At 38.9% G+C, this 27391-nt stretch overlaps 1 protein-coding gene across 4 annotated transcripts in view; it reads right to left on the bottom strand.

Moving 5' to 3' along the window:
* Window positions 1–27391, bottom strand: part of epha6 (eph receptor A6) — a 153062-nt gene that overhangs the window by 108905 nt on the left and 16766 nt on the right. The window contains exons 2-5 of one of the 4 annotated variants that reach the window (XM_077616723.1): window positions 2382–2459; window positions 1928–2306; window positions 1797–1835; window positions 1596–1698 (exon numbers count right to left, since the gene is read on the bottom strand). In XM_077616723.1, the coding sequence (XP_077472849.1) occupies window positions 1596–1674 (79 nt within the window). In that variant the 5' untranslated portion in view covers window positions 1675–1698; window positions 1797–1835; window positions 1928–2306; window positions 2382–2459. Of the gene's footprint in view, window positions 1–1595; window positions 2307–2381; window positions 2460–27391 lie in introns of all 4 variants that reach the window. The other 3 variants (XM_077616721.1, XM_077616722.1, XM_077616720.1) reach the window with 3 other exon arrangements.

Below are 27391 nucleotides of genomic sequence, written 5' to 3'. Positions count from 1 at the left end.
CAATTTTTTTTTTGTGAGGGAGCAGTATACTTGAAATAACATGGTCAATTTTTTAAGTACGCATTCCTTTTGTAAAAATTAAGACCAACATACACATTCAATAGAAAGAAAGCAGACACGCACATAGGAAACGTGTGGGAGTGTGAATGCAATCATATGCATTCTCTAACTCACACCATACGTTGGCGCTTTTACACACATGCACAATAATATTCACACAGCTCGAAACACATAGAACAAGCATGTGGACCTCATATATATTACATTTTCCAAACAGCGATAATAATGTCATCAATGAAAAAACAAACAAAAGAAAACTGTTGGTCCTCCAGTACCAATTATGGGGTTTTCTTCCACACCTAGCCAGAAGTATATTTGCAAGATGACACACAATTACAAACACCCACACATTCACTCACTATGTCACGCTTTCGTCATTCAATCCTCTCTTGTTCTGCGAGGTAATTATATCAGTTTTCAGGTTGTCAGGTGACAATGAATTCGAGACTGAGATTAGATTTCCTCACTTGCCATTTCATTAAGATTTCTTTTGCTATATTTGTCAATATTTTGCCTGATGTTTGCAATTTTTCAAGCAATACATCTAAAAAGTATGAAAAGTGAGGACATGGCATTTACCAGGTGGTGGTTTACCTCACAGTATTTCAATTCAGACTAAAGGGATGTAAAAATGTAGCCTGCCAATTACTGATATGAAAAATACTTAGTTATGTTGTTATGTGTATTAAGATAAAATTTAACCCTTTATAAGGGACTCGCTCAAATAATTGGCAGCCATATAAATGGCGCTAGATGTCCAATCCTTTTTGACTGGGAGAGGATAGCAGCGGATGGTTGTTGTCAATCCCCCAGTCCAAAAGGATTGGGCGACTAGCACAGGCAATGTCACTGAAGGGTGAGAATTCATGGCTAGTCTTCCCAGTTTAAATGATTTGGTCGTCAATCCTTACCATTGGCGGGCAATGAGTTAAATACGAAGAGCCAGAGAAAACAACTTTATAGAGTGCAATGCATGTCGTAACCATGGTGTATTTATGTTTATATTATTTATTTTATTTATATTTTACTCATTTGTAGATGCATTTAATTATAAAAAATATATGCATACTAATAATAAAAAAAATATACAATTGTGATAATTGATTTTTTAAAAATATATATATTACAGTTTGATGTCCATATATGTAGATGACAGGTCATTGTTATTGGATGTATTTTTTTCTCCCCAATTTCCAATCGTCACTTGGCCTACAAAGGGTTACAGAAATGTAGTAGTACTATATTTCAAAGTGCAAAGGGCCATATAGAGTAAATAGCTTTACAATAAAAGTCCGTTTTGACATTCTTTATACGTAGTAACACCGTGGTTGCAATAGGTTGTGTCTATATTTATATACCTCCCAATTAATAAATCACAGGCACAATCCAAAAGTTAGTCAATTAATTTCGGGGGGTGTCTTTTGTGAGACAGATTTGAGTTTGGACAATGCCATCCTCTTTTACCTCCCCAAATTTTGCTGTAGCATCTTTTCAAGGAACATGTTAGAAATAGTGCGTGTGTCAAAGTGTCTCACCTTGATGGCAGTGGCCACAGCGAGTGAGGACAATTCCAAGAAAAAGTGCAACAGGGACAAATCTTGGTCCAACACTCATATCTGCTGCAACATCAGTCACCGGCTGCAGCGGAGCCGAGCGCGAACGTGGCCGGGAGAGAAAGCGCGTCAGGCGGGGAGGTCCACAAAAAAACCACCGATCCACTCGCTGTTCCGTCTTACATTGTCAGAATCATTTTGTTGCTCATTACCGGATCCATCCTTTAAAGGTGGAGCAGCAACAAAGGTGCCAAAGGTAAGTTTGAAAAAAAGCAAACCATATATGAGTCGAAAACAACACAATTTTTACAAACTTGGCATATTTCCTGTCGGCTGTAAGTTATTGCATCACTTGAAACATTGCACAGGAATCTTTGCTGTCAGGCTACATGGCGTCCGTGTTCGTGTTCAGGGGATTCCGAGGCACTCTTTCCCCCATTCGAACCGCTGCAGCAGAGAGCGAGGTTCTGAAGAGATGACGATGAGGAGGACAGGAGGTGATGAAGCACGCGGCGACGGAGACTGTCCGCATCTGTACAGGAGCCTCGGCACTAGAGGGGGTTAGCTGACAAGGCAATGTGGGTGTGTGCGCGCGCGGGGGTGCGTTTGTGTGTGCCAGGTACCCATGATGAGCGCACATTTATGGAGGGTTTCCATAGGATGACAGAAAAATCGTTGACCAAACCTGAATAACTAAAGAAAAAAATGACTATACACTAGAAAAATAGCCTCGGCAGCATAGTGATGGAGTGGTAAAATCATACTTGCCTTGTATTTGTTTAGTTGGGGTTTGAATCCAGGCTCTGGTTTGGATCTTGGATGTCAACCTTGTCCTTTGCAGGCAATCTGGAAAATGTTAAACTCTTTTCTTAATTTTTTAAATAAAAATGAAGATGAACTACAGTTCTTTTAATGGATGGGGAAAAAACAAAGCTTTGCAGGAATAAGATAATTAACCCCCCTGCCGCCCCTTACCTATTGTCAGGCATGTATACTAGTGCAGGAAGAACAACAAAGGACTCTTCATTTAGATGCCAAAACCTTTTACCCTCCGTAAAACAATTACTACTTACTTCCTACAAATATTTCACTGGTGAAGTTACCCTTCCAGACCTTTAACCCATTATAGAGCAAGTAATTATATTTGGTGATTAACGAAATTACATAATATATTTTATATTTATATATAATATATACATTATTACAACCTTAATCAAAACTAAATTGAATTACAAATTTAAAAAAACAGATATACACAATGGTTACGGCCCCATGTCATGTAATTTTAATAATATTTAACTCATTACACACTATTGATGGTGATAGACATCAAATTTATTTAAACAGGGAGGACGGGCTGTCAAAACTCATGATTCAGTGAATGAACACTTATTCATGTACCCTTAGTCCCCATTCAGTCAAAATGGAATGGACGTCTATGGCAGCCAGAGTTCAAAGATGGCCTGTCAGGTTTTAAAAAAACACATTTGAGAAAAATTAAAAATTAAAACGTAATCCGTGCATGAAACTGCCTTAAAATTATGATGAAATCAAGATTTCAGTGTTTTTATTCGGTAGTGTCTTATGAGATTTTACTGATATGAAAAGTTTGCTTTGACACTAAAATGTTGAAATCACTAGTGAAAATTGCATTGTATGCAATCAATGTACATCCCTCTGGTAAACTAATATTGATGGAATAGTGTATGTCCACGCTTTGCTGCGTATTCAGAGTATTCATGCGTACTGCTTCGGTGTGTACTCAGTATCCAGGTCATGCAGGGTTGCGGGAAATGAAGGTACATAAACCTTAGTCTATGAAGCAGCGATATAACTAATGGCGTTGCAGGGGACAACATGGTTTTCATAAAATTTGAAATAACCCGAGAATATTTCACTGAATTTTAAAAAATCCTGTTAGTAATGATTATAGACGGGTATATGTGGAAATACCCAATGGAGGAGGTGCATGTGAAGTACAAATACAAAGAAAGAACTATCAACAAAAATTATGAAAGTGCGTAGTGACTGGCTCACTCTTCTAGCACAAAACGCTACAACTGTCTCAAATTTGACAGATGCCTTCTCCAGTCTGCGTGTCTTAGCTCTGTTCACAGCAATTCGACAGAATTGCTATACATATTTTCTAGAAGGTAAATTGGACTGCGACTTATACTCGAGTGTATCTTTTATTGTTTTACTCTGAACACGAACAGCTTATGTTTTATTTTTGAGGCTATAGTTATCTAAAAAAACTTAAGATGTTACATTAACTAGTGCCCATGTGTCTACTGTTCTCTATTTTACTATTAATTTATACTCTAGTGCGATTTAGATAATAGTCCGAGAAATGCAGTAATTAATATTTCAATATTTCAATATTTCTTAGTAATTGTCGGGTGTACCGAGTTATCTTTTTTGAGGACTAATGACATGCGACTAAAACCAGCTTTCCAGCAGGAGGCAGTACATCATGATCCAAAATGCTTGTAAACAAGATAATCCCCACGCCGAGTGAAAAAACCCCCCATAAAAAACACTGTCACTTTCATTTTTCAAAAGTGGAATTTTTGACACTTTTTGAACTTTGTCTTTTTGTCAGAAAAGTGCGATTTAGTCTGAATATAGTTTTGAAGCATGTCAAATCTGTTTCATCGCATTCAAGTAATGTGACAATTGTGTGTCTGTGCTTTTCTCTCTCCTAGGATTACTTTTAAATATTGTAGAAAAATGGCAGGCGTGATTTATACGATAAATATTCAATTCATTAAACTGATAGGATTGGCTGTTAATGTGCATCTTTCAGTGCTGTTAAAGGCAACCAACAAGTTAAACTGGATTTGGGTTTTTGTGTAAAGTAATATGCCTATATTCCAAATATAATCACTAACATTGATGCGCCATTTCCTCAGACTTTACAAATCTTGTCTCCCCAAAATGATCTCCAGCCACTTGCTGTGCGCCACTGAACTTCATTGACTGCCAAGCCAGCAATGTCAGCCAAGATCGAAGGTCTTCCCCTCATCTTCATGGGCGGCTCATGAGTGAGTAAGCAAACTGTCGGCCGTCTCACCGGGTTAAACAAAGCTATTCTGGCTGCTGTGATGAGGCCCAGTCAATCAAGGCATATAGGAACAGCTCGCTGTCAGCACAGTGACTGTAAATATATCAACATCACAATCCGTCTACCCTGCATAGCTGCCAACCAATCACTGCGCAATGGGTTGAGACTGCCAGCTGACATTTTCCACGCAAAGCATGCAAGTGCTAAGGAGGACAGCATGAAAGAATTCACAATGCAGCAATGTATTTGTGTCTCTTTTTGGTGTTGAGATGACGCTTTACAAATAAAACTATGAATTTGGGCGTACTTAGTATTTCACATTTTTCCCAAACATTTAATCCAGTATTTGTGTAACCTTTGTCAAGTCTCAAATAAAAAAGATGGTGGTAACGCTGAAACATTATTAATTTCAAAATATTCTTATTCTATTATATCTTAAAAATGTCAGAATTTACATAGCTCAATAGTTATAGCATAAAGCAAGGGTGTCAGACTCGGGTTGGTTCGGGGGCCGCGTTAACGTCAACTCGATTTCATGTGGACCGGACCATTTTAGATATAATATTTAGATTTTTTTTTATATAAATGGATTAAAAGAACTGGATTAAAACCCCTGAATATTCAGTTTTTTATAGATCTAAAACAATGTTTATTTTAGCTTTTTTTATATTTTTAGATTTTACAAAATGATTTTTGAACTAAAAACTCAGAAAAAATGATTACAAAATTACAATTATTGATTTAAAAGGGGGAAAATCAGGAAATGTAATATACATCTATACTCTTCATTTTAATTTGATCCTAAAACAGTAAGTCGGCACTCATGATTTACTTTCCCGGGCCACACAAAATGATGCGGCGGGCCAGATTTGACCCTCGGGCCGCCACTTTGTCACATGTGGCATAAAGGGATGTCAGCTCTCACTGTTCAAATGGAGAGGACATCGAGTATAGACAGACTCATTTAAACTCAAAACAAAAAGCTGGAGAGAAAGGCACATGAATGGGTGGTTATAATTTTCAATCATAGTAAAAAGAGTTCAAACTTGCTTCAGGTGGGAATCAAACACTCAGACAGACCACTGATCTAAAAAGGCTGGGAATGTTAAGCCCACAAAAATGATCATGCAAGTTAATTCCTTTGATAAAGTTAACAATATTAACTATATAATTGGAGTTGAGTATAATGAAAATAAGTTACTTAAAATAATTTAAATCTGCTTCAAATCTTTATATAGCATGACTAAGAGGAAGTTTAATTTTTACGTGTAAAATCAGTTTTAAACAGTTAAAGTCAGAGGTTCTACACAACAAACTTCAGTACTATTTTCCAGCATAAGGATATTATTCCTCAGCTTCAATCATTTCCATACAACACACCCTGAATGTTTGGAAAGTAAAAAATAAAAAAATAAAAAAAATACAATGTGTCAATAATAGAAGATTATGTCCCTTTGGAAGGTGAAATTGATGACAAGACTCCAGTCTCACAAAGAATGATGATTGAAGGAGATAACCCACTTACAAGAGGTCCTCTCTCACTGCCCTCCTGCAATGATTTGGTTTCCGTTGCTGTAATGGTTTCCAGTGAGGTGTGACTGTTGTGTATAGGTCCTAACTGTGAGCTATTATTCCCCCTGTGCTACGAGAACAAACTCTGTCCATTTGTACTCATCATTGGCTAAAAGTACGAACAAGACCACATCAGCAAAACTGACAGAGGATGAAACTTTATAACTCTAAAGGTTGTCTTCATGTTAAGGAAACAGCCACTACAGTATTGTGTATATTGACTGTGTGAATTTCTATTCATAACTGTAAAATGTATAATCAGTTGTATTGGTTTCCTAAAATATTCAGAATTCAACAGTAAATCCGAAGTCTTCATCTTTCAGATTATGAATAAATTGTAGAAACTAGATTAAAATTAATTAAGCAAACATTTTTTTTTAAATATACAAACAAATGTAATACTATTTTCATTTTTAAAGTAAATATTTATTTAAACTATTTTCCCCCTAACAAATTCAAACTCAGTTTACGGTGGCAAATACATAATTTAGGTAATACATATGTTTTTTTGCAATTGTCGGCATTAGACATCCAATCAATTTTAAATGGGAGGGCTTGCAGCGAAATAATAAATGTTTATTCTTTGCCACCCGCCCAGTCAAATGGATTGGACTTCTACTTGTGGAAAAAAACTCATTTAAATTCACAGCCGAAGGATGAAAAGAGCCACGTGAGTAGACAGGTATTGTCAAACGCCAGCATTTGTCACAAATCAAATTACAGGCAAAGGAGAAATACGTTCAAATCATGGAAAACACGTTACATAAGTAATAAAAGTTAAAAATAAATTGGGAGAAAGTCAAACTATTAGAATATGGAATTGCATGATCCCGACAACATCAGCTTTGCACCTGCACACCTATATATGTAGTTATCCATCTCCGCAGCTGTCTAATGGGCCATAGACTTTAATCTGGATTCTCATAGTGTTAAAGGTATACGTGAAGAGCAAATACTGAGGGAGTCTTATCACAACTGAGAGCCAAAACGTCAGTAACTCTAACTGGTGGATATATTTGGCCATTATTAAAAATAGGGGAGGGAAATAGATTGATGAGTATTGGGCATTATCTGAGGACAAACAGTAGATAACATTTATATTTTATATCACAACCTATCTTTAAAACTTCCATTTTACCTGGACATTAGAATTACTGAACAAAGGATAAAATAGTAAGAGGGCTTATTTGAAACACCTCTGCCCAACTAATCTACTCCACAAAGACTCAATTAAAAAGAAATCACTGCAAACACAATTGCAGTTTTATGGTGGAATTGTGCAAAATTTTCTTGCCATTATGATATCGTTATTGCCTGAAAGCCTATCTGGCAACAAATCAATCTCTATGATCACTCAATTGTAAAGCTCCGCGTCATCCACAAGGCACTTTTTAGAAGTGGATGCTCATTAGATCACAAAACAATGTATGGCATGCAGCCAGTGTTCCCTCTAAGCTGCGCGCGTGCGCAATTGCGCACTACTCTCGTCTTCTCTGCGCAGCAGCAATCATATGGCGCGCAGTAAAAAAAAAAAAATCGGATTTTTTTTTTTTTTTTTTTTTTTTTTTTTTTTTTTTTTTTTTTTTTTTTTTTTTTTTTTTTTTTACCCCTTTCCCCATGATGGCGCCGTTTAAGCGGCAGCCAGTGGCAGTAGCTCTGTCCACTTATGTTCTTCGTGTTTTACAGCATGTTTTACATGAAAAATTAGAGGGAACATTGACATGCACCTGCTTGTGGCAGGTGTGATACTGGTGTGCCCATAGCGAGCAATGATGATGTCGTGACCGGATGATTCGCCGAAAGACGTTTCGCCGACGGACGTTTGACAGACGGACAGGTCGCCGAATGGACGTTCCGCCGAACGTTCATTCTGCGACCTGCGCGTCTGTCAAACGTCCGTCGGCGAAACGTCTTTAGGCGAATCATCCGAGTACCGATGATGTCGCTCACACTGGTACTCGGTGCGCTCAGGGAGGTTGACTTTCTGCTCAGAACAACGAAAAATTAGAGGGAACATTGCATGCAGCCAGTGTTGTTCACAACAAAAACACAAAATGAATCACCAGGGAAATGACAGGAATGAGAACTGATAATATGAATGAAAAGTAATAGGCATCATTATCACCTGTCAAACTTTTCAGTTACCTTGCAGACACACTATAATTATAGATAGAAGAGATGCAAGGTGGCATACAGCCACCTGACAGCTTCTGAATCCTGCTTTCCCATCCTTAAACCCCAAATTTCCATTAGTAATTGACAAATGGATGGATTAATGGTGTATAAAATGACACATCCATCATAGAGGCTAAAATTGGCGAGAGCACCGTCGTGTCTGACAACCCTTTTTTTTTTTTTTTTTATGGCTTGGCTTTTCATGGATTTCCCCGCAATTTCTCATGAATCTTGTCTCAAGTGGATAGTTGAACCAACTGCTCTTAACATACATTAGAAAAATTCTTATGATGTCACCAGAAGTGTATGTTAAGACTGTGCTTGAGAGAAGAAGCTTGCAGTTTTAAAAGCAAACAATAACTTGGGTATTGGGTTTATCATGAGTGACATTTCCTTCACAAAATAAACATGTACATTCCCATTTGTTGCATGCTACATTCCAATAACTTCTGCCATTAAGAGAAACCATTCATTCATCCATCCGTCCATCCGTCCATCCGTCCGTCCATCCGTCCGTCCGTCCGTCCCTCCCTCCATCCGTCCATCCGTCCATTCGTCCATCCATCCCTCCCTCCCTCCATCCATCCATCCATCCATCCGTCCGTCCGTCCGTCCGTCCGTCCGTCCGTCCGTCCGTCCGTCCGTCCGTCCGTCCGTCCGTCCGTCCGTCCGTCCGTCCGTCCGTCCATCCGTCCATCCGTCCATCCGTCCATCCGTCCATTTGTCCATCCATCCATCCATCCATCCATCCATCCATCCATCCATCCATCCATCCATCCGTCCATTCGTCCATTCTTCCATCCATCCATTCATCAATCCATCCACTTACAAAGCCACCCATTCCCCCACCCACCCACCGCAACTGGCAAAACCAAGCTGGGCTCGAACCATCGAACCCAGAACTGTGAGGCCGGCACGTTAACCACTCTTCCACCAGATGGCTTCTGGGAGAAACTACCCTACTCAATTGAAATCAGTAACAGTAATTCCTTATGAAAACAAACATTACTGTAAAATAGCATTCAACATTTGCAGTCAAAGTCGGACAGGTGGCCCTTCTATTTGCTTGCATGTATGCACGCGTCTGCAGCCTAACCTAACCTAACCTTATCCCCAACTTGGGTGCGTGACAATGTATGATGGCAAACAACTCTACTGTTGCTAAGTGCAGCTAAATAAATAATGTACATGAAGTTCAAATTTCTGCGCTCCTGCTGATTGCCGTGCCGTTTGCTTGGTAGCAGAAAACACCACACGTTGGTTAAGAAAGAGAATTCAAGAAAATCATTTTAATTGTGATTTTTCAAGGATAAAACATTTACTTAAAAATGAACCTAGAATCGCATTAACTAAGAGGGTGCCCAAGGATACCAGTTATACCTGTTATAAGAATAGCTCACTAGTGTTTGGACATTATGATTTTCCAGGAATGTTCTAGATGTGACTTTAAAATGTAAGCAATGTTAAAGATCTTTGGGAATGCTGAAGATACCTTAATGTTTGACTTTTAGGTGCAGCGAGCAAATTTTACAAGAATATCGTACTTGTTCATAGATAAATCGCACTGGACGAAAAACTGCATGCGCCTCCTTAGCTTGAAATAAATGACTTGAACCATATGCTGGTTGGTTAAAAAAAAGGTGTGCCCCACAGCTGACTGGCAACCAGTCTAGGATGTAGTCTGCCTTTCGCCTGAAGTCCGCTCCAGCAAACCCCACAATGCTTGCGAGGAAACATGTTCCACAAGATGAATGAATGAATAACAGAAAACCAATCAGTAACCACAAAGTACTTCTCACTCAGTTTCAGGTTCATCTCAGCCAGCTATGGGCAGTAGATGAGGGACACCTTGAATTGGTTTCCAGCCAATCCGAGGGCACAATAAGCCCAAAAACATTCACACTCACACATAGCGACAATTTGATCAACCAGCTCACCATGCATGTATTTGGGATGTGGGAGGATACCCATGTAGGCACGGGGAGAACATGCAAACGCAACACAGAAAGGTCGGAATCAATTGGGGATTCAAGCCTTGATCTCAGAACTGTGAGGCAGACGTGCAAAGCACTTATTCACCGTGCCACCCTGATTTGAAATTACATGCTTGAATACTGAAACTATTAGCTGCTGAAGGCTTTGAGAAGATTGACAGATTTGTCTTCCCCAGGTAGTTTGGTTAATATAAAAAGATCACGTTTTTATTGAAAATGCGTCTCGTGGAAAGGCAACTAATACATTTTGTCATACTCCAACCATAACTGTTAGGAGTTAGGACTACGGCCACAGAAAATAGAGGCACACCCTAGGGTTCAAATCTTTTCTGGGTGGAATTTTGATTCATGTGGGACTGCTTCTCTCTCTGGTCGCTGACCAGAGTCCACCAGTTAGTGACCTCTTCTTTATATGAGAGAATCCACTTTGAAAAGGAGACTTTTTCCCTACTTTGTTCCACACCATGAGAGTCAATGAATCATGTCACCATTACAGGCTTGAATGAACATTTCTTGCATTCTTATATTAGATATTACTCTCTATGAAACAGCAATTGGAGGGTTAGGAGCCTGTAGTGAAGGTCCCCCTTCAGACTAAAAATAGAAATATTTTGATATATGTTTGAAACTAAAAACACCTGGAATAGAAGGGTGCCCATTCATTTTCATTTCTGTTTGAGGGTCAATTTCAGCCAATGAGCTATTATGTCTGCTTAGTATGACTTTTAGAACTGACCATTACTCACAGAAAGTGGAATGATATAATAATTTAGAGCATGCCAATGATTTTTCATTTAGGTAATGTACAGTTTCCTCCTTGTTTATGTAAAATATGTAATAATCAACAAAAGGACAATTCTATTAAATCAAGGTACATATATGAACAATCCAAGACTAATAACCATATGCAAATCGAGATTCCATGTGTTATTGCAGAATGTTAACACATTCATCTTCCACACCGCTTATTCATACCAGGTTCAAGGGGGTGCTGGAGCCTATACCAGCCAAAGACGGGCAACATGCAGAGGACACCTTGATTTGATTGCCATCTAATTGTGGGGCACTTTGAAATGGACAACTATTCACGCTCATAATCACACTACCACCAAGTGGGAATTGAACCCAGAATGCTTTCACTAAAGTCAGACGGAAAAACCACTGCAACATCGGGTGTAGATGGATGAAATGAACCACATGATTGGACAGCTATCATTGTGAAAGGCACTGTAAAAGATAAAGATAAATGATAATTGTTCATAAACTTGAAAATAATGACCATTTCTTTCAGGATTTGTCATTTTTTGCCATTTTTTGTCATCTCCCTTCTTTCCTCATCCTTTTGACTCACTGAACAAGCAGTGACTAGTTAGCACAGGTTGTTTCCTCTGTTAGCATTACAACAGCTGACATTGTAATTGCAGCTTTTCACAGGAAGCGAACGGGTATGCTTGCCTGGAGTACTCCTGCCTTATTTATGACCTCTTTGCACGCCTCAAGTTGGGCTCACTGTCAGCAGCTGTCACATAATAATTAGCCTCACACAGTTGCACACACATGGATGTACATGGAATTATTAAATCTAGGCATGACAGAAAATTACGCTCCACTTCTCTTTAGCATCCACGTACACTAATTTAGACCATATTTTTCTAGTTCAGACAACATCAAGAAGTCATGTTTGCTTTGCCAATTTCTCAATATATATATATTAATAGTAGAGTTAATATTAACATAGTGTCAAATGCCTGTATGCAACCTTTATTTTACCAGGATAACTCAATTGACAACAGGTTTTCATTTACAATAAGAACAAAACAGCGACAGACAAACGGACAAAAAGGGAGGGGAAAAAATCAACTCTAAACTTTCAGTAGCTTAAAAAGAATTAAATCACCTTATAATTCACTGTTATTGTACTTCTGCGGCAATTAAAACAAATCCTAACTCCATTTTGCCCAAAATATGCAGTGTACCTAGTTATTTTGGGTAGCCATCGATGTAATATATTACATTGCTTTGCTAGTCCAGTGGCTTTTCAACAGTGTACTGCATTATCTTTCCAGCTGTGTTTCAACATTCCATTATTTGAACGTGAAAAAAAAATGCCTACAAGCTATTAATAATAAATTATAGTCATTATCTTCGCCCACCTGATATGATTACACACAGTTTTAGATTCAATGTTGATTGACATTTTGAAGCAAGTGTAGGTCAAGTCAACAAAGGAGGGTTTATCTTTTTATTTTTTTGGGAATATATTTCATCATAAAGGTTAATTGTATTTGGAAAATGCCTGTAGTAAAGTGACATTCATCTAAGGGAGGATTTTTGAGGCCTAGAATGAGGTCGCTCTAGTTTTATGAGAAAGGGCTGCATATAGAAGTGATTTGTTCCACAGGGGTGTGTTTTTCTTTACAACAACCGTTTTAAATTAAACCCTCGGGATGACCTTCTAGAGAATGTATACGTAAAAACAATGTATCCGTAAATATGCATATACAACCTATCCTAATGACATTGCGGATTAGTTTTAAGTACGCATGGCTGGGTCTGATGGTCGCAGACTCACTGTCAAAACAATGGATACATGATGTGTGATGAACAATCACCTACAAAACATGTGAAATGCACTCCAAAGAGTACCTCTAAGAAGGATTACATTACCGCTTTGTATCAAACTATTCCAAAAAGGGTGGCTTTGGGTACTAGTTTTTGTTCCAACTGATCCAACACGGACATTGGTTAAAAAACAATGTGGTTTCTTTTTAAATAAGCAGCTCCTGATAGCAATTAAGCTATTACAATTTTAAGACAAAAGATAGTCCTGAAACAAAAAAAAACATGAATTTACCCCAAAATTATTTTTAATTTATAGGTCTATATATGGTAAGTTCAGTGTGGGGATTTTGTCTCAGCCAAAAGGAAAAAAGTTTAACATTAATCAGACAGAGCTGTGAGTGGCTGCTAAAAGCCTCTTGCGTTAAAATAAACACATGCAGTATTCACACAGTATGTAGTGAAGTTGAATTATTTGAATTGTTAATGCATTTAAATAAAAGCCACTCCTTTGAGCTCTAGTGTGTGTTGTGTGGGCACATTCATTACTCTTGGTAACACGGGAACACTGCTCTTGGATCAATAATTTCTTTTGACTGGATTGCATATAAGTAGTCCTGTGTTAAGTCTCGATTCAGTCTCCTTAAGTTGAATTATCTCCTTCTTGCACATAGTAGGAATGTGAGTGCCATTTTTTTACTGTGTTCATGTGAATCTAAAGGGCAAATTCTAAATATTGGACTTAGCTGACAATCATTTGGTGCATTGAACTCAAGGCAGGTGTCGAGAGTGACCTTGCCTATCGATGTGTCAGCACATATGAGAGGTGCAGCAACTCCACATTGAATAGTAAACAGGGCCTTCATTGAGAGTGTGTCTTAACTCATTGGCTGCTATTGACGGCGCTAGATGTCTAATTCATTTTGACTGGGTACTCCGGTTTCTTTCTACATCCCAAAAACATGCATGGTAGGCTGGTTGAACACTCTAAATTGCCCTTAGATGAGTATGAACATGTATGGTTGTCCATCTCCTTGTGACCTGTGATTGGCTGACCACCAATTCAGAGTGTACCCAGCCTGGTGCCTGTAGTTGGCTGGGATAGGCTTCAGCACCCCCCACAACCCTTGTTAGGAAAAAGCAGTTCGGAAAATGAATGCATGAAGAAATATTAAACTCTATCAACTCTATCCTATTTGTGTAAAGATGATATTTAACAAAAAATAAAATGGTAAAGTCCAATAAGCTTTTTTTTAAAAATGGTTAATAAACAATCTCTCACCTCTCGCTCTTAGCAAATAGTAAATAGACATCAGCCTTTAATTTTACAATGTTGTTTTTATATCAGGTGTTTAGTCATTGCAAGGTGCCTAAAAGATATCTGGTTCTGCTTCACGGACATCACATCAAATGGATCCTATTTTTATGGAGCATAAAATCATCACATGGTGGAAACACAAGATTGTTAACTTCCTTGAACACAGCCTGGGTGTGGTAGCATGACTGATTTTACCATTAGAGGACCCTTAATGATCATTTTACGCTTATAAAACCATGACTATCTGAGGCACCACTGTTAAATACTTCATTATGTCTTATGTGCTCTCTCCCGCTCTCATCCTCTGCTACTCACACTGCTTTCTGTTTTCATGCACGCAAGGTTGTACATGGTCCATATTTTAAAACAAATCAGAAGAAAATTTTAACAGGCGATAACAAAATCTACAAACTATGGACAAATCAATAACAGTTTTTTTTCTTTAATCCTTTATAGCACACTCATTCAAGTGATTGACACCCAATGACCGTGCTCGACATTGGAAAAAAATACTGGATAAAAATTGCTCATCTTTTAGTGTGCTTGATACTGATAACCCAGTCAAAATGGATTGGACATCGAGCACTGTCAATAGGAGCCAACGAGTGAAAATAGAGCCCTATAAAGAGTTAAGAGTATTGTTAACTGTCTTTCACAACTATGTCGTGACAAGGATACCAGTTTTGCACTTAAGTTGAACAAAAACGTTCATTGGAGCACAATCACACGTGTGAAAACACGTAGCTGTAAAGGGCCACAGAGTAGCATCGCACCACGGCATTACTTGGCAACATGAACACATAGAGTTGCATCTTATTTGTGTTAAAAGCAATTGTTATTTTGTCAAAACTAGGGAAGACGAAGTGCCGGCTCCTCCTTCACTCTGGATTCCGTGACTATCACAAGGATTCAAAGCTGAGACTAATTCAACAGGACTGTCATAGCTCATGAAAAAATCATGGCGTATAATCAAATCGGAGTAAAAACCCTGCGCTGGGCCTCACGGGAGTCTCCATGCGTCCTGAATATTTCATGTAATGGAGGCTCTCACCACCATGGAAACTCTCAACAGTTCAGGATTGCGTGCAAATATTGACTGTAGTGTGCTCGGCCGAGGGCTGGGTGAAGCCAACAACGCCAGCGAGCCTGACAGAGTTTTATAAATAATGGTAATAGCATGTGACACTACTCGCACCGGGTTGGGGGTAACTCCTATTGGATTCATGTTCTTGGCCATAGTGGCAGAGATAAAACTAGGGGAAGACGCAGTAAGGGGTGAGAAAGTGAGAGTGTTGGCGAGAGAGAGGGACATTGTGCTGTGATGCATATGAATTGACAAATGTCTGTTTTGGCTGCTTTGAATAGGACTCAATTGTAGGGCTGTGGAAACATCAAAACACAATTCAAGGCTGGCGTCCAGTGGGTGGATGAAAAGAAAAGGGAGGGTGCTTACAGAGGAACCAGCCTATAAGCACTGCACGGGGCAAATCTGCTGGCTTGGAAATGCCCTGTGCTCAATAATAAGTGCTTGTGGGTGTCCTTGGAATGAAAGGACGAAGACTGATACAGGGGTCTTGGATAACAGTCACTTTGATATGTTCAGATTTAAAGTGGGAGTTTGTTATAAAAAAACAAAACCAAGCATTTGTTGTCATGAATGACATAATGTCTGCCTGACCAAATATTAAACATCATCCCTAACATGCCTCACTTTATCTTTAATTGTATTTTAATTATAACCTTTGGCCCTAATTAGCCAAGACACTACAGACAGAAGGTGTGACTCAAAATATTTGTGTTCGGAAGTTAAATTTAAAACCTACTCTAGAGTTTTTATTTGTTTGAAAAATATAACACCTTAAATCTGGTAAAATATATCTCTCTAAAATATAGGGTCCTGCATAAATCTAGAACTCTTGCCCTGCGCAAGTTCCATTCCTAATCAATAAAAACACCTCTTCTCATTATCTTTAAATGTACTATGTCCTTGAAATGACAGAAGAAAATACTAATTAGTACTTAAAATATATTGAGTCAAACTGGAAAAACTATGTTTATAAGTAATAACAAGCATACCTGTATGGGCAGATGTTATTTGTAAGGAAGAGGAGAGATCTTGACTGCGAGATTAGCAGTTGGAGACTACCTCTCACCAAGGATTTATATCCACGTGTGATCTGCTGTAGCTGAAACAGTGTGGTTAGTGGTTGACAAATAGACCCAAATTGTCCTTATATGTAAATATACAAGTGAAAGACTTTCAGAATGGTTGTTATTCTCTATGCTAGTAGGTGAAGCCTATGAAAGTTCATGGATTTGGTTCTGAATGTCTTTTTATGCTCAAGATAATTCAAGAGTCAATAAAGGGATTAGGATCAAATTTGAAGGATATTATTGTCATATGAAACAAAAGAGGCTATTGAATTTTCAGATAGTGGTCAAAGGTCAACATTTCCAAAAAGGAAGTTCACGATAACCTAATGACAGGACTGTCCAAGTCAGATTTGCAGTGTAGGTGATATGATGGGAAGAAAAATGGTCAAAAGTCACATGAGGTCATAAAATGGGAATGCTTTTAATTTTGCGGCTTAGGTAGAAGTAGCTCTTTCAGGGTGTTCTTTATGTGCGCTTTAATTTTTTGGGTGACAAATCCAGGGGTAAAACAAATGGATGGAAAGCGGATTGATGCACTTTATTTGATTGCCAATATAAACATGTGCCTCTTAAAAATGTCTCTCTCTGCTTTGTATTATTTTCAGTTTATAAAGAACCCATGCAGCTCTTGTTTTACAAGTAAAACAAATATTAAGGAACTGTTGTTAAAGGCTGTCATAGTGAGAACCAATATGTTCAGACATTACAAAAGAATTAAATTCAGAGCAGCTTTTTCAACAGACACTGGACAGATGGTAATGGTTGAGAGTGGTGCCGATTGCTTGTATTATCTACACCTCTCAGACATGGTAATTGAGGTTCGGCACTGTTATGAGCCTGGCTGAGCGGCAAATAAATGCATCTTCTCGCAGCTAATGTCGAAATCTGATCCTGTCTGCACGTATTTACTGTGGGTTGCATGCTGTCTATGCCAGTAAGCCTGTGCATTACGGCTGATTCATCAATCGCTTGTTTATCTCACAAGTGAGCACCGAAGTGGGTGGTCCTGAGGTCCTGCAGTAAATTCCCATTAACAGTGTTTCAGTTCCAGGAGGGCATGGCAAAAAGAGACAGCTCGGCAATGACTGAGCAGCAGGCTGTATGTGTGTGTGTTGTGTCACATCTTCAGTGACTACAATCTGAGATGATGTTTTACACTTGGGTTCGAATCGATTCTGTCACATCACTCACACGTTGAACTGTGACTACTTTTAAGACAATCATCGTTAACAATTGTCCTGAAAGGATAGCGTTACCAAAATATGACCTATATTAATTTTCCCTATGAAGTGGAAATAAATTACTTTTTAGTCGGATAGATCACTGAAGAAAATTGGACAGTGGTACCTCTACTTTCCAATGCGTCATCATTTTTTTTCATTCATGTTCGATACTGTGCATCCTTGTAAGGGTTGCAGGGATTACTGGAGCCTAATCCAGCTGACCTCGGGCCAAAGGCAGACTACACCCTAGACTGTATTTGATATACATATATTTTTTAATTGTTGTGGAAAAGTAACTATCTCTCCATCTCCATGATACCAGTACTGAAGTTAGCGTGCATAGGCTGAGGCGAGAGCAAGGCCATGAAGGGTGGGTAATGACTACCGGGTCCAACAAGGAGGAACAGGCAGAAAACGGTGCTCTCCAGGCGGCCGCCAGAGTTGGCCCGGAAAGGGGTAGTGGCCACTGGCAGAGTTTAAGTACAACCATCCGACCAAAGGCCCCCTTTCTGGGCACTTTTTCATCGTTTTCCAGGACCATGGCGGAGTAGCGGTGAGTTGTATGCTATTGTCATTTTGTTGTTCCTTGAGTTTTTCTGAGTGCGCGTGACATCAACAAGTTGCTAGGTTGTGCGTTTACATACATGTGTTTACTCAGCTACCACTCAAAAAACTTTTTTTAAATGTAACTTTTGCTCCAGTATGAGTTAGTTTTTTCCTCTTTCTTGTGTATTCTTTGTCTGTTGTGACTGATACTCAGATGCGACTTATAGTCCGGAAGATAGAGATCCAGTTTTGTGACTAATAATAATAATAATTCTCCACTTTGAGGAGATGATTCATTGCAGTAAAGGAAGAGTAGAGGAAGTCTCCAGGGTAGGGTGCAACGTCAACAATCTGAACAGAGTTACGAAGGAAAAAACATTCTATATTCACTATCTCTTTAGGGAGTTTGAGTAGTAAACGTCTCTCAGCGTCAACACAGTTAAAAGTACCCATCTGAGGCCCAAGCTGCTTCCTCTTCCTCTATAGATTTCCTTTGGTTTTCCTCCAGGGAACTTGCATCTACTGTATATAATTAAGATTTTCCATCTTGACAGTTTTCCACCCCTAAATCTTGTTTTTATTTAATGACATTAAAAATCAATTGAATATGAAGCAAGATGAGTTTAATACACAGTTTCATTCTTAAAGTTTGATTCCAGAAGTGTTTTAGTTGGACAACCATATGAAGCTGAATTTAAAGTTCCTCAAGCTTATGGCATTTAAAAGCTGTCCTGCGAGATTTCCCTCAATTTTCCTTCCCGCTCTCTTTCCCTGTCTGTCTCATTCTTTCTATCCTCAGAGTGGCACTACTGTGGCATCACTTGCCTGATGTCACGTTTGACCTCTTTCTGCTGCCTCTCCTAAAAGGAGGAAAGCACGCGATCCCGCAGCAGCCAGAATGAATCCTGTTATATCATTCATAATACATGCATTATTGCCCCAAGTTCATGAGGTGTACTGTAATTCAAAAGCATAGTTCGAACTCACATTATTATTAGCCTATGGCAAAGAGAGGGTATAGGTTAAGGAGTGTATATTCTAAACCAGATTTTCCCACACTGACTTTGAAATTAATACTTGTAAATGAAGCTGTATGTCGCACATTTTTAACCTTGTTTACTTCAACTGTTTACAATGGCAGAGTCCAAAGTTGTATATGAAATGAGCTCTGGGAGAGATGCTGTTTAGACAAGGAAAGCACGCAAACAGCTTTGCTGACACTATTCTGTATGTAATTACTTTTAGAGGTTGCACAAATAACAGACAGAAGGTGACCTTTTCACAATATTTATTTATGCTTGAAATTTAATCTGGCCTTTCTGGAAAAGAATGAGCAGAAACGCTCAAATATCAAAGGGAGGCGTATTTACTTAACCATGTTTTTGTTGTTGTTGTTCAAAAATTCAAATGGGAAAAGCCTTCTGTTTACTTTATTTTCATTGTGGGTTGAAAGATGTTGATCATTGACAGTCACTGTTTCTTATCAACGATAACACTGGAGGGACATTTGAAAACAGATAGTGTCATTTTATTTAATGGTACAACCTTTCAAGCTGTTCAGTGATGTTTGTTTCTTCAGTAAGTCCTTAGCCTACTAGAAAGGGGAAATTGTCACTCGTGACATTAAAACACAGCAATTTGTCATCAACAGTCCCTGCAGAAACTGCCTGCATTGTATCTCTCCCACTGTGAGAGAGGTCTAATTCCAACATACTCATCAGCTTATCTCTCCTCCGCCTTCGACTCCTGTCTCCTCCCATATTCTGGAGAGCTAACTCAAAGCTAATTTGCAATTCTCACAGGCAGAGTATCGCTTGTCTCATCTTGATGCCAGGTAACTAAATTATGGGGGGATTGGGAAACATAAGAGGGTGAAAAAGAAGCAAGAAAACATTCCAAGGAAGTGGATGAAGTTGCAATCATTCACCCTTGTCTCTGTGAAAAGGGACATTTACCTGTGAAGTGCTTCACGTGAGTGACTGTGTCAATTCAGGGAGAGATTGGAGTGTGGGGGCCTGTTGTCATGGAATAAAACATCTTACTATATGATTGTAAAACACATGAAAGTAGTTGGAAGGGTGTCAGAACATCATGTCTTTCTCTAAATGTATATTGGATGCTTGCTTCATGCTGTGTAGACATCTGTCTACATAGCAAACATCCTCTGGGTAAAAGTGGACAAAGCCTCTACCTGCTGAGAGACATGCAGCTGCTTACACCCACAATGCTACTTTTATTGCATGTCACACCAACAGGCTCTAATATAGGTTATTCAAACCTAGAGGCATTAACCATAAGTGAGACATCAGATGCTGATGTTGGCAGGAAATGACAGAAGCTTTAGAAGCACCAGCAGAACTGTTGTATTAAATTACTTTTGGTGTTCAATCACACAAATTACAGTGGTACCTTACTTTATGATTGTAGTGGGTTTATTTCCCAGTACTAAAAGCATAACCCTTATAAAAACAAGGCAAAGCAAGGCAAGATTTATTGTGATCCGAACATTGGAAAAGCACAATGTTCATTTTTCTTTTCATTCATTTTGTGAACCGCTTAATCCTCACTAGAGTCGCGGGGGATGTTGGAGCCTATCCCATCTGACTTCGACCCAATGGCGGGGGACATCCTGAATCGGTGGCCAGCCGATTGCAGGGCACGAAGACACGGACAACCATTCACTCCCACACTCATACCTAGGGGCAATTTAGATTGTCCAATCAGCCTACATGCATGCGTTTGGAATGTGGGAGAAAACCCACGCAGGCCCGGGGAGAAGATATTAACTTCACACAGGTGGACCGACCTGGATTTGAACCCAGGACCCAGAGCTGTGAGGCCGACACGCCAATCAAGCCGCCCGTAAGGGCACAATGTTTATTTCAAAGTGTATTACTAAGAAAGGACTATGAATACATAAAACATTTTTAAAATGATTATTGGTGTTTATGTGCCAATGTGACAAGGTTACTGCAAATATTAGGAAATGTTTACAGAATGGAAGGTAAATTAAGTCACCTTTGTTTAGCAAAGTCCCTAATGGTTTGCTAAATCAATATTTTGTAATAAAATATTGGTAATCGGAATAAATAATTTTAAAAAAAATCTAAAAATATTCCATATATATAACAATATATATAACCCTCCCAGTCCCGATTGGCTGTCTATCGCCAACAATACTAGTAAAAGTTGATCAGTCAATGCCAGCCTTCCCAGTTCAAAAGGAATTAATGTCCATCAATATCAATGCAAGACAATGACTTATTGTCAATAAATAAAGAAAACAGAACTACAATAAGAGAAAATAAGGAGACATTCAATGCACAGAAGTATGTTGATTGACAATGGCACCACTGTATTTCAGCTGCACTGACGAGTACTGAACTTTTATAGTTTCTTGGATGTCATTATCAGTGTACTGATGTGGCAGCTTGAAAGTACCAGTAAATGTGCTCACTCTGCTCAGTTAGAGGCCTTTGGCTTCAGATGTCCGACTATGCAGTCAATAATCTGCTTTACCGTCCAGCTCAAGTCAATATATGTCATAGATAATATTTTAAGGTTTACATGCTTCCAAAGTATAAAATTGTGCTATCCAGACATGCTGTAGGCAATATTCTTTTTAAATGTCCATTGTATTGAAATTTTAATTGCTAATGAAATGTCAACCATCTGTTTATGGTAGATCCTTTCATGAATTATTGCATGAACTATTGAATTCAGATGTCTTCCCTTCTCACCCATTTTTTTTCCTATTCAACTCTAGTTTTACAAGAATCCTAATCTGGAAAGTATGGTTAAATAAAATGACAAGCTTCAATTAGTTTGTAGCTGAAAAATTTGTAAGCCATGACCAAACTGTAGATGAATTCAAACATAGTTTGTGAGCCATCTGGTGGATAGAGAAAATGTCATGGCCATCCTTCACAACCTAAAAGAGTGAATGTGGTGATAACAGCAGTCATGGTGGTTTAAAAAAAAGCCTTCTAACCATTTAAATGTGAATTGTGTTGACGGAGTTAGTTGTGTGTGCATGCATGCTTGCCGGGGGAACTGTCCCACCCCCACTTTCTCACTCTTGTCTCGTGGCATTTCCTGGTCACGCTACAGGCTGATCGGGTCAAAGCACAGTGTTGAGTAAGTATAACATGTTATGATTTCAGAACCATGGATAGCTACCTAAGAAAAAACACTAAACACACAGGAGTAATAGGATTGCTGTAAGTAAATGTTGTACACTATGTAATTCATTGGCTGGCAGTAAATTTGTTCACCCCCAAAATACACTCCCCCCAACACACACACACACACACACACACACACACACACACACACACACACACACACACGCACGCACACACACACACATTCATCCAGCCAATATTAATTGGATGTCTAGCGTCATCAATGAAAAATAAGTATTCACAACCAGTCCTCCCAATTGTGTTTCTATCTTGGTCAATAGCAGGCATTTATTCATTCATTTGTTCATTTTCTGAACCACTTTATCCTCAATAGGGTCGCAGTAGGGTGCTGGAGCCTATCCCAACTGAATTTGGGCCAGAGGTGGGAGACACCCTGAATTGGTAGCCAGCCGATCGCATGGCATGAGGAGACGGACAACCATTCACTCTTACACTCATACCTAGGGGCAATATCAGGCAATGAGATGAAATCTGTCTCACTGCCAAAAATGTATTTTACTGACCTGAAGAATTTCTAAGCATATTCTGTCCTTTTTGGCCATGTATAAAAGTCATGCGAAGGTGTTAGAAGTGGGAGGAACCCTGTGCTTCTATGGTAATTAAATTAAGCTTTTCAAATATAAACATAGTATGAAACATTTAAGCTCCACTGTATTTAATTGAGGTGTCTTATGTACACAACGACCTGAACGAAGGACAGAAATATTTCACTTAAGAGTTGAACTATTTTTTTAAGTAGTTGGGCTTTTGCTATGTAAAAAATGAAATGAAAAGAAAAATGAAATAAATTAAAATTTCAATAATGATAACTGAGGTTCTTAAAGGCAGTCATACTTCCACATCCCCATGTAATTATCTTTAACGTTATTCAATTTGAGCGTCAATTCTTTCAGGTTTTCAACTTTTGAAATGGCTTTCATTGGCTTCCATTCATGTCACTAGATATCCAATCCATTTTGACTGGGAGAGGTTGGGAGAAATTTTTTGCTAGGACATCTACAGCCGACATTGACCGCCAAAGAGTTGCATGAGTGCCTTATGAATGGTTAACTGAACAGCTTTAGTGCATGTCCAATCTTTTGGCTGTTAGAGGAAATAATGCAAACTGGAAAGTCCTAGTCAAGACTCGAGCTCATCCTTTGCCCTTGTGTGTATAGGTTAGTCTTGCCTCAGATGGTGATTTATTAATGAAATAAATGATCTATTAATTTGAAAGCCTGTTATGCCCTCTCAGCCCCACAGAAAGCTTATGATTAAATTTTGAATCCCAGGAGCCAGATTGTAAAGGGCCTTGTAGGTGATGAGGAGTATCTGGTAGTAAATGGGCCTGGTGTCTAACTGTGAGGTTGTAAAGATCATTGAGGGTTAGAGTGGTGTGTTCAAGAGTTGGAGGGCTGGTTGGGTGGGGTTACTAACTTTTTGCGATTCACAAATGCAAGGGGAAGAAAGGTGCTATACGAGTATAAGTCCATTTACAGCTAACATTTACCTAGACTGCACCTCAACCAGTTGCTGTCAAACCAATATAAAGAAGCTTATGTTGCCCCATATGTTTGTGGCTTCAGTGGTAGAGTGAGATGAAGATTCAGAAGCTTACACTCTCCACCACCACTCTGCTGTGTCTGGGCCCCCCTGCCTCAATATACTCAGACACATACACGCATGTATTCAGTGTGTCTGCTGTGTGTTTGTTTGGCGTTGTTTTGATTGCCAGCGCTTGTGTGTTTGGGCTATGCTGGCTCAGCGAGCGTGCCCGGTGCAGAGCTGATGGCGTGCCAAGTGCTCCCTGCGGGCTGGCTGTGCCTTCCACTCTGCTCAGCCACCGTGAACGCCAAGCCGACAGACTGCTGCAGGGGGAGAACCGCTTCCCTTTTTCCTCCCCGTCTCCCCTACATTCATACAGGCTGCATAATCATGCACATCATTTTTTTTCTTCACTTACTGACCAGTGTTTTATATTTATTTTGCCTTACATTTTACTATCCTAACCTACTGCCTCCAATAATGTGGAGTAGAGCTTAGTTAATGTTAAAATGTGGTGTATAATATTCACAGATAATTGGCAACCTAATATGATTCAGATTCAGTCTTTTAAAAAGCACTCATTTAATTTAAAGGCTGCCATTGACGGCGATGGGCATTCAATCCCATTTGCCTGGAAGAGGCTGCCAGCGAATTATCACTGCCAGACCCCAGGCAAAATGGATGGGAAATCCAGCGCCATCAATGACACTGAAAGATGAGCATTCACAGCCAATCATCCCGATTTAAAATGAATTGGACATCCATCGTTCTTAACAGCACGCAACGAGTAAATAGTAAATCTAGTAAATCTAACTTCATCTCATCTTTTTCCACTTCATCCCAGTTTGGGGCAGAAGCTTCAGCAGTGAAGCCCAGACTTCCCTCTCCCCAGCCACTTCATCCAACCCTTCCGGGAGGATCCTGAAGTATTCCCGGGCCTGCCAGGGAGACATAGTCACTCCAGTGTGACCGAGGTTGGCCCTGTGGCCTCTTGCCGGTAAGACGTGCCCAGAATACCTCCTGAAGGAGGCGTATAGGGGGCATTCTGATATAATTCTGATGCCCAAGCCAACTCATCTGGCTCCTCTCAATCCGGAGGAGCAGGGGCTCTACTCTGAGCCCTCCCCGAATGACCTAGCTTCTCACCCTAATAGTGAATGTTCAAATATTTTCAAAATCATTAAAAGAGTTTAAAAAAAAATTACAACAGTGAATAAAACCAATAATGGCATGAAAATCAAGTGTATACCAAATGTTAATATTTTGGCATATATATGATGTAAAAAGTGATATCTTTCTATGTAGATGTCAGGTTTTTGTGGGGTTTCATATTTTATAAATTACCAAAAGTATTCACTTGCCCTATAAAAAGTTATTCTGATATTAATACAATCCTGATTGTATAGTAGCTTTCAATGCTGCACTCAAAAAACAGTTTTCATTTCCATTTCAACTCAATCAGATCACACTAAGTATTATGGTGAAATGCTTTTATTGTCTCCGATATTTGTTCACCCATAACATGTTTTTAATTATTGTATATCTCACAGGATGCAACTATTTAACAACATTTGTCCTTTAGAATTAGTAAGAAAATTCAGCCTGGACAAGGAATCACAGTAGCTAGTATTCATTAACATTTAACTCTAATTACCAGGCTCATTAAAGCGTCGAATTAGTTGCAACATTCATTCAGCCTCCTCTCCGTTTAATCGTGAAGCAAATGGAGCGTCAAAAGTTTGAAGTGATTACTATTGAGATGGAAGTGCCATGCACGGCCCCATGAAATGTCACTCAGCTGCCCTAAAAAGAGGCCGGAAGAAGCTCTGGGAGCAGTTTACTTCCACATGGTAGGAAAGCCACCATGGGCACACACGCACACACAAAGAATTCCGTTAACATAATCGGTCTAAACAGGACCTGGTGATATATGAAATGGTTCATAAAAGTTTTCTGTCACTTCTGCAGAATTAAGACAAAAAACCTACACAAATGGTCGTGTTCGGTTTGCCATTTTTATTTCTCAAATGACAAATGTTTATGACCTAAAGGTCTATTTAATTGTATCTTGTAGCCTCAGACCTAGCCTCTAGGCCAGCACTGAGCCTAATACAAATGAAGGCATTTGAAGTTGTTCTCACAAAATGTCAAGCCCGGAGAGAGGAATAAGCTAAAGATTTATTTGAATAGCCTGGCTGTTATCAGTATTTTTGTTTTTTGGGGTGCATAAATTGTTATTCTGCATTCACTATATTCTGGATGCAGTGTAATGTTTCAAAAAATGTTAGTTTAAAAAAAGGTTACAACTTAAATATTTATTGTATATCAGTACGGTTCGCAAATGTACAATTCAGTCAGAAAAAAACTAAGTGGTCAGGATGAAACTATTCTTTGATGGTTTTATCTCCTCAGGTCACAACCTTGAATTGTAGCAGTCGTATTGAGTAATTGATTTTGTGAATACATCTGAGGGCATATTTTAAGTAAATTAAGTGGAAACGGCAGCACTTTTTTTTTTTAGCATGCAGCAGTAATGATACAAAGAACAATAAAAACTGTTTTTAACACAATGGATGACTTCATGCATTAATATAACATTTTATGCAATTTCAAAAGGATTGCCATGTAGACCACCGGCAATAATCCAAATATTTTAGTGGTTGAATGAGTCAGGATATCATTGTCCACCTAGCAGAAAATTAATGGCGAAGAAACACATTTTTAATCATTGCATGTGATGACTGTGTAGCCTACTTGCCATCTGTCGGGTTGACTCTTTGGAACGTCTGTGACATGTTGGCTGAAGGGAAGGCTAGAGGAGGGAGGCATATCATCCCAGAGGAGATGTGGTGTGTAAAGAATGTTGGAATTTAAGTAAGTGCAGTGAAGTAGAGGGGAAATAGAACAGGAAAATTGATCCAACCTTTTCTCTGTATGTATTTTATCTGCCAATAGTGTCTATGGTTGCTTGTTCGCATAGATATGACTTCATGCAGACTGTGAATGTGTACGGCACGTGTCAAAGTGGCAACCCGGGGGCCAAATCTGGCCCGCCGCATCATTTTGTGTGGCCCGGGAACGTAAATCATGAGTGCCGACTTTCTGGTTTAGGATCAAATTAAAATGAAGAGTATAAATGTATATTAAATTTCCTGATTTTACCCTCTTTTAAATCAATAATTGTAATTTTTTAATCAATTTTTTCAGTGATTTTTGTTCTAAAATCATTTTGTAAAATCTAAAAATATATAAAAGCTAAAATAAACATTGTTTTAGATATATAAAAAACTGAATATTCAGGGATTTTAATCCAGTTCTTTTAATCCATTTATTAAAAAAATATCTAAATATTATATCTAAAATGGTCCGGCCCACATGAAATCGAGTTGACGTTAACGCAGCCCGCGAACCAACCCGAGTCTGACACCCCTGGACTATACGCCA

This window comes from Stigmatopora argus, chromosome 13 (genome assembly GCF_051989625.1).
Source record: "Stigmatopora argus isolate UIUO_Sarg chromosome 13, RoL_Sarg_1.0, whole genome shotgun sequence".
In the NCBI taxonomy this organism is placed as follows: domain Eukaryota; kingdom Metazoa; phylum Chordata; class Actinopteri; order Syngnathiformes; family Syngnathidae; genus Stigmatopora; species Stigmatopora argus.
Note: the sequence above shows the minus strand (reverse complement) of the source record. Positions and strands in the feature narration are given on the sequence as shown.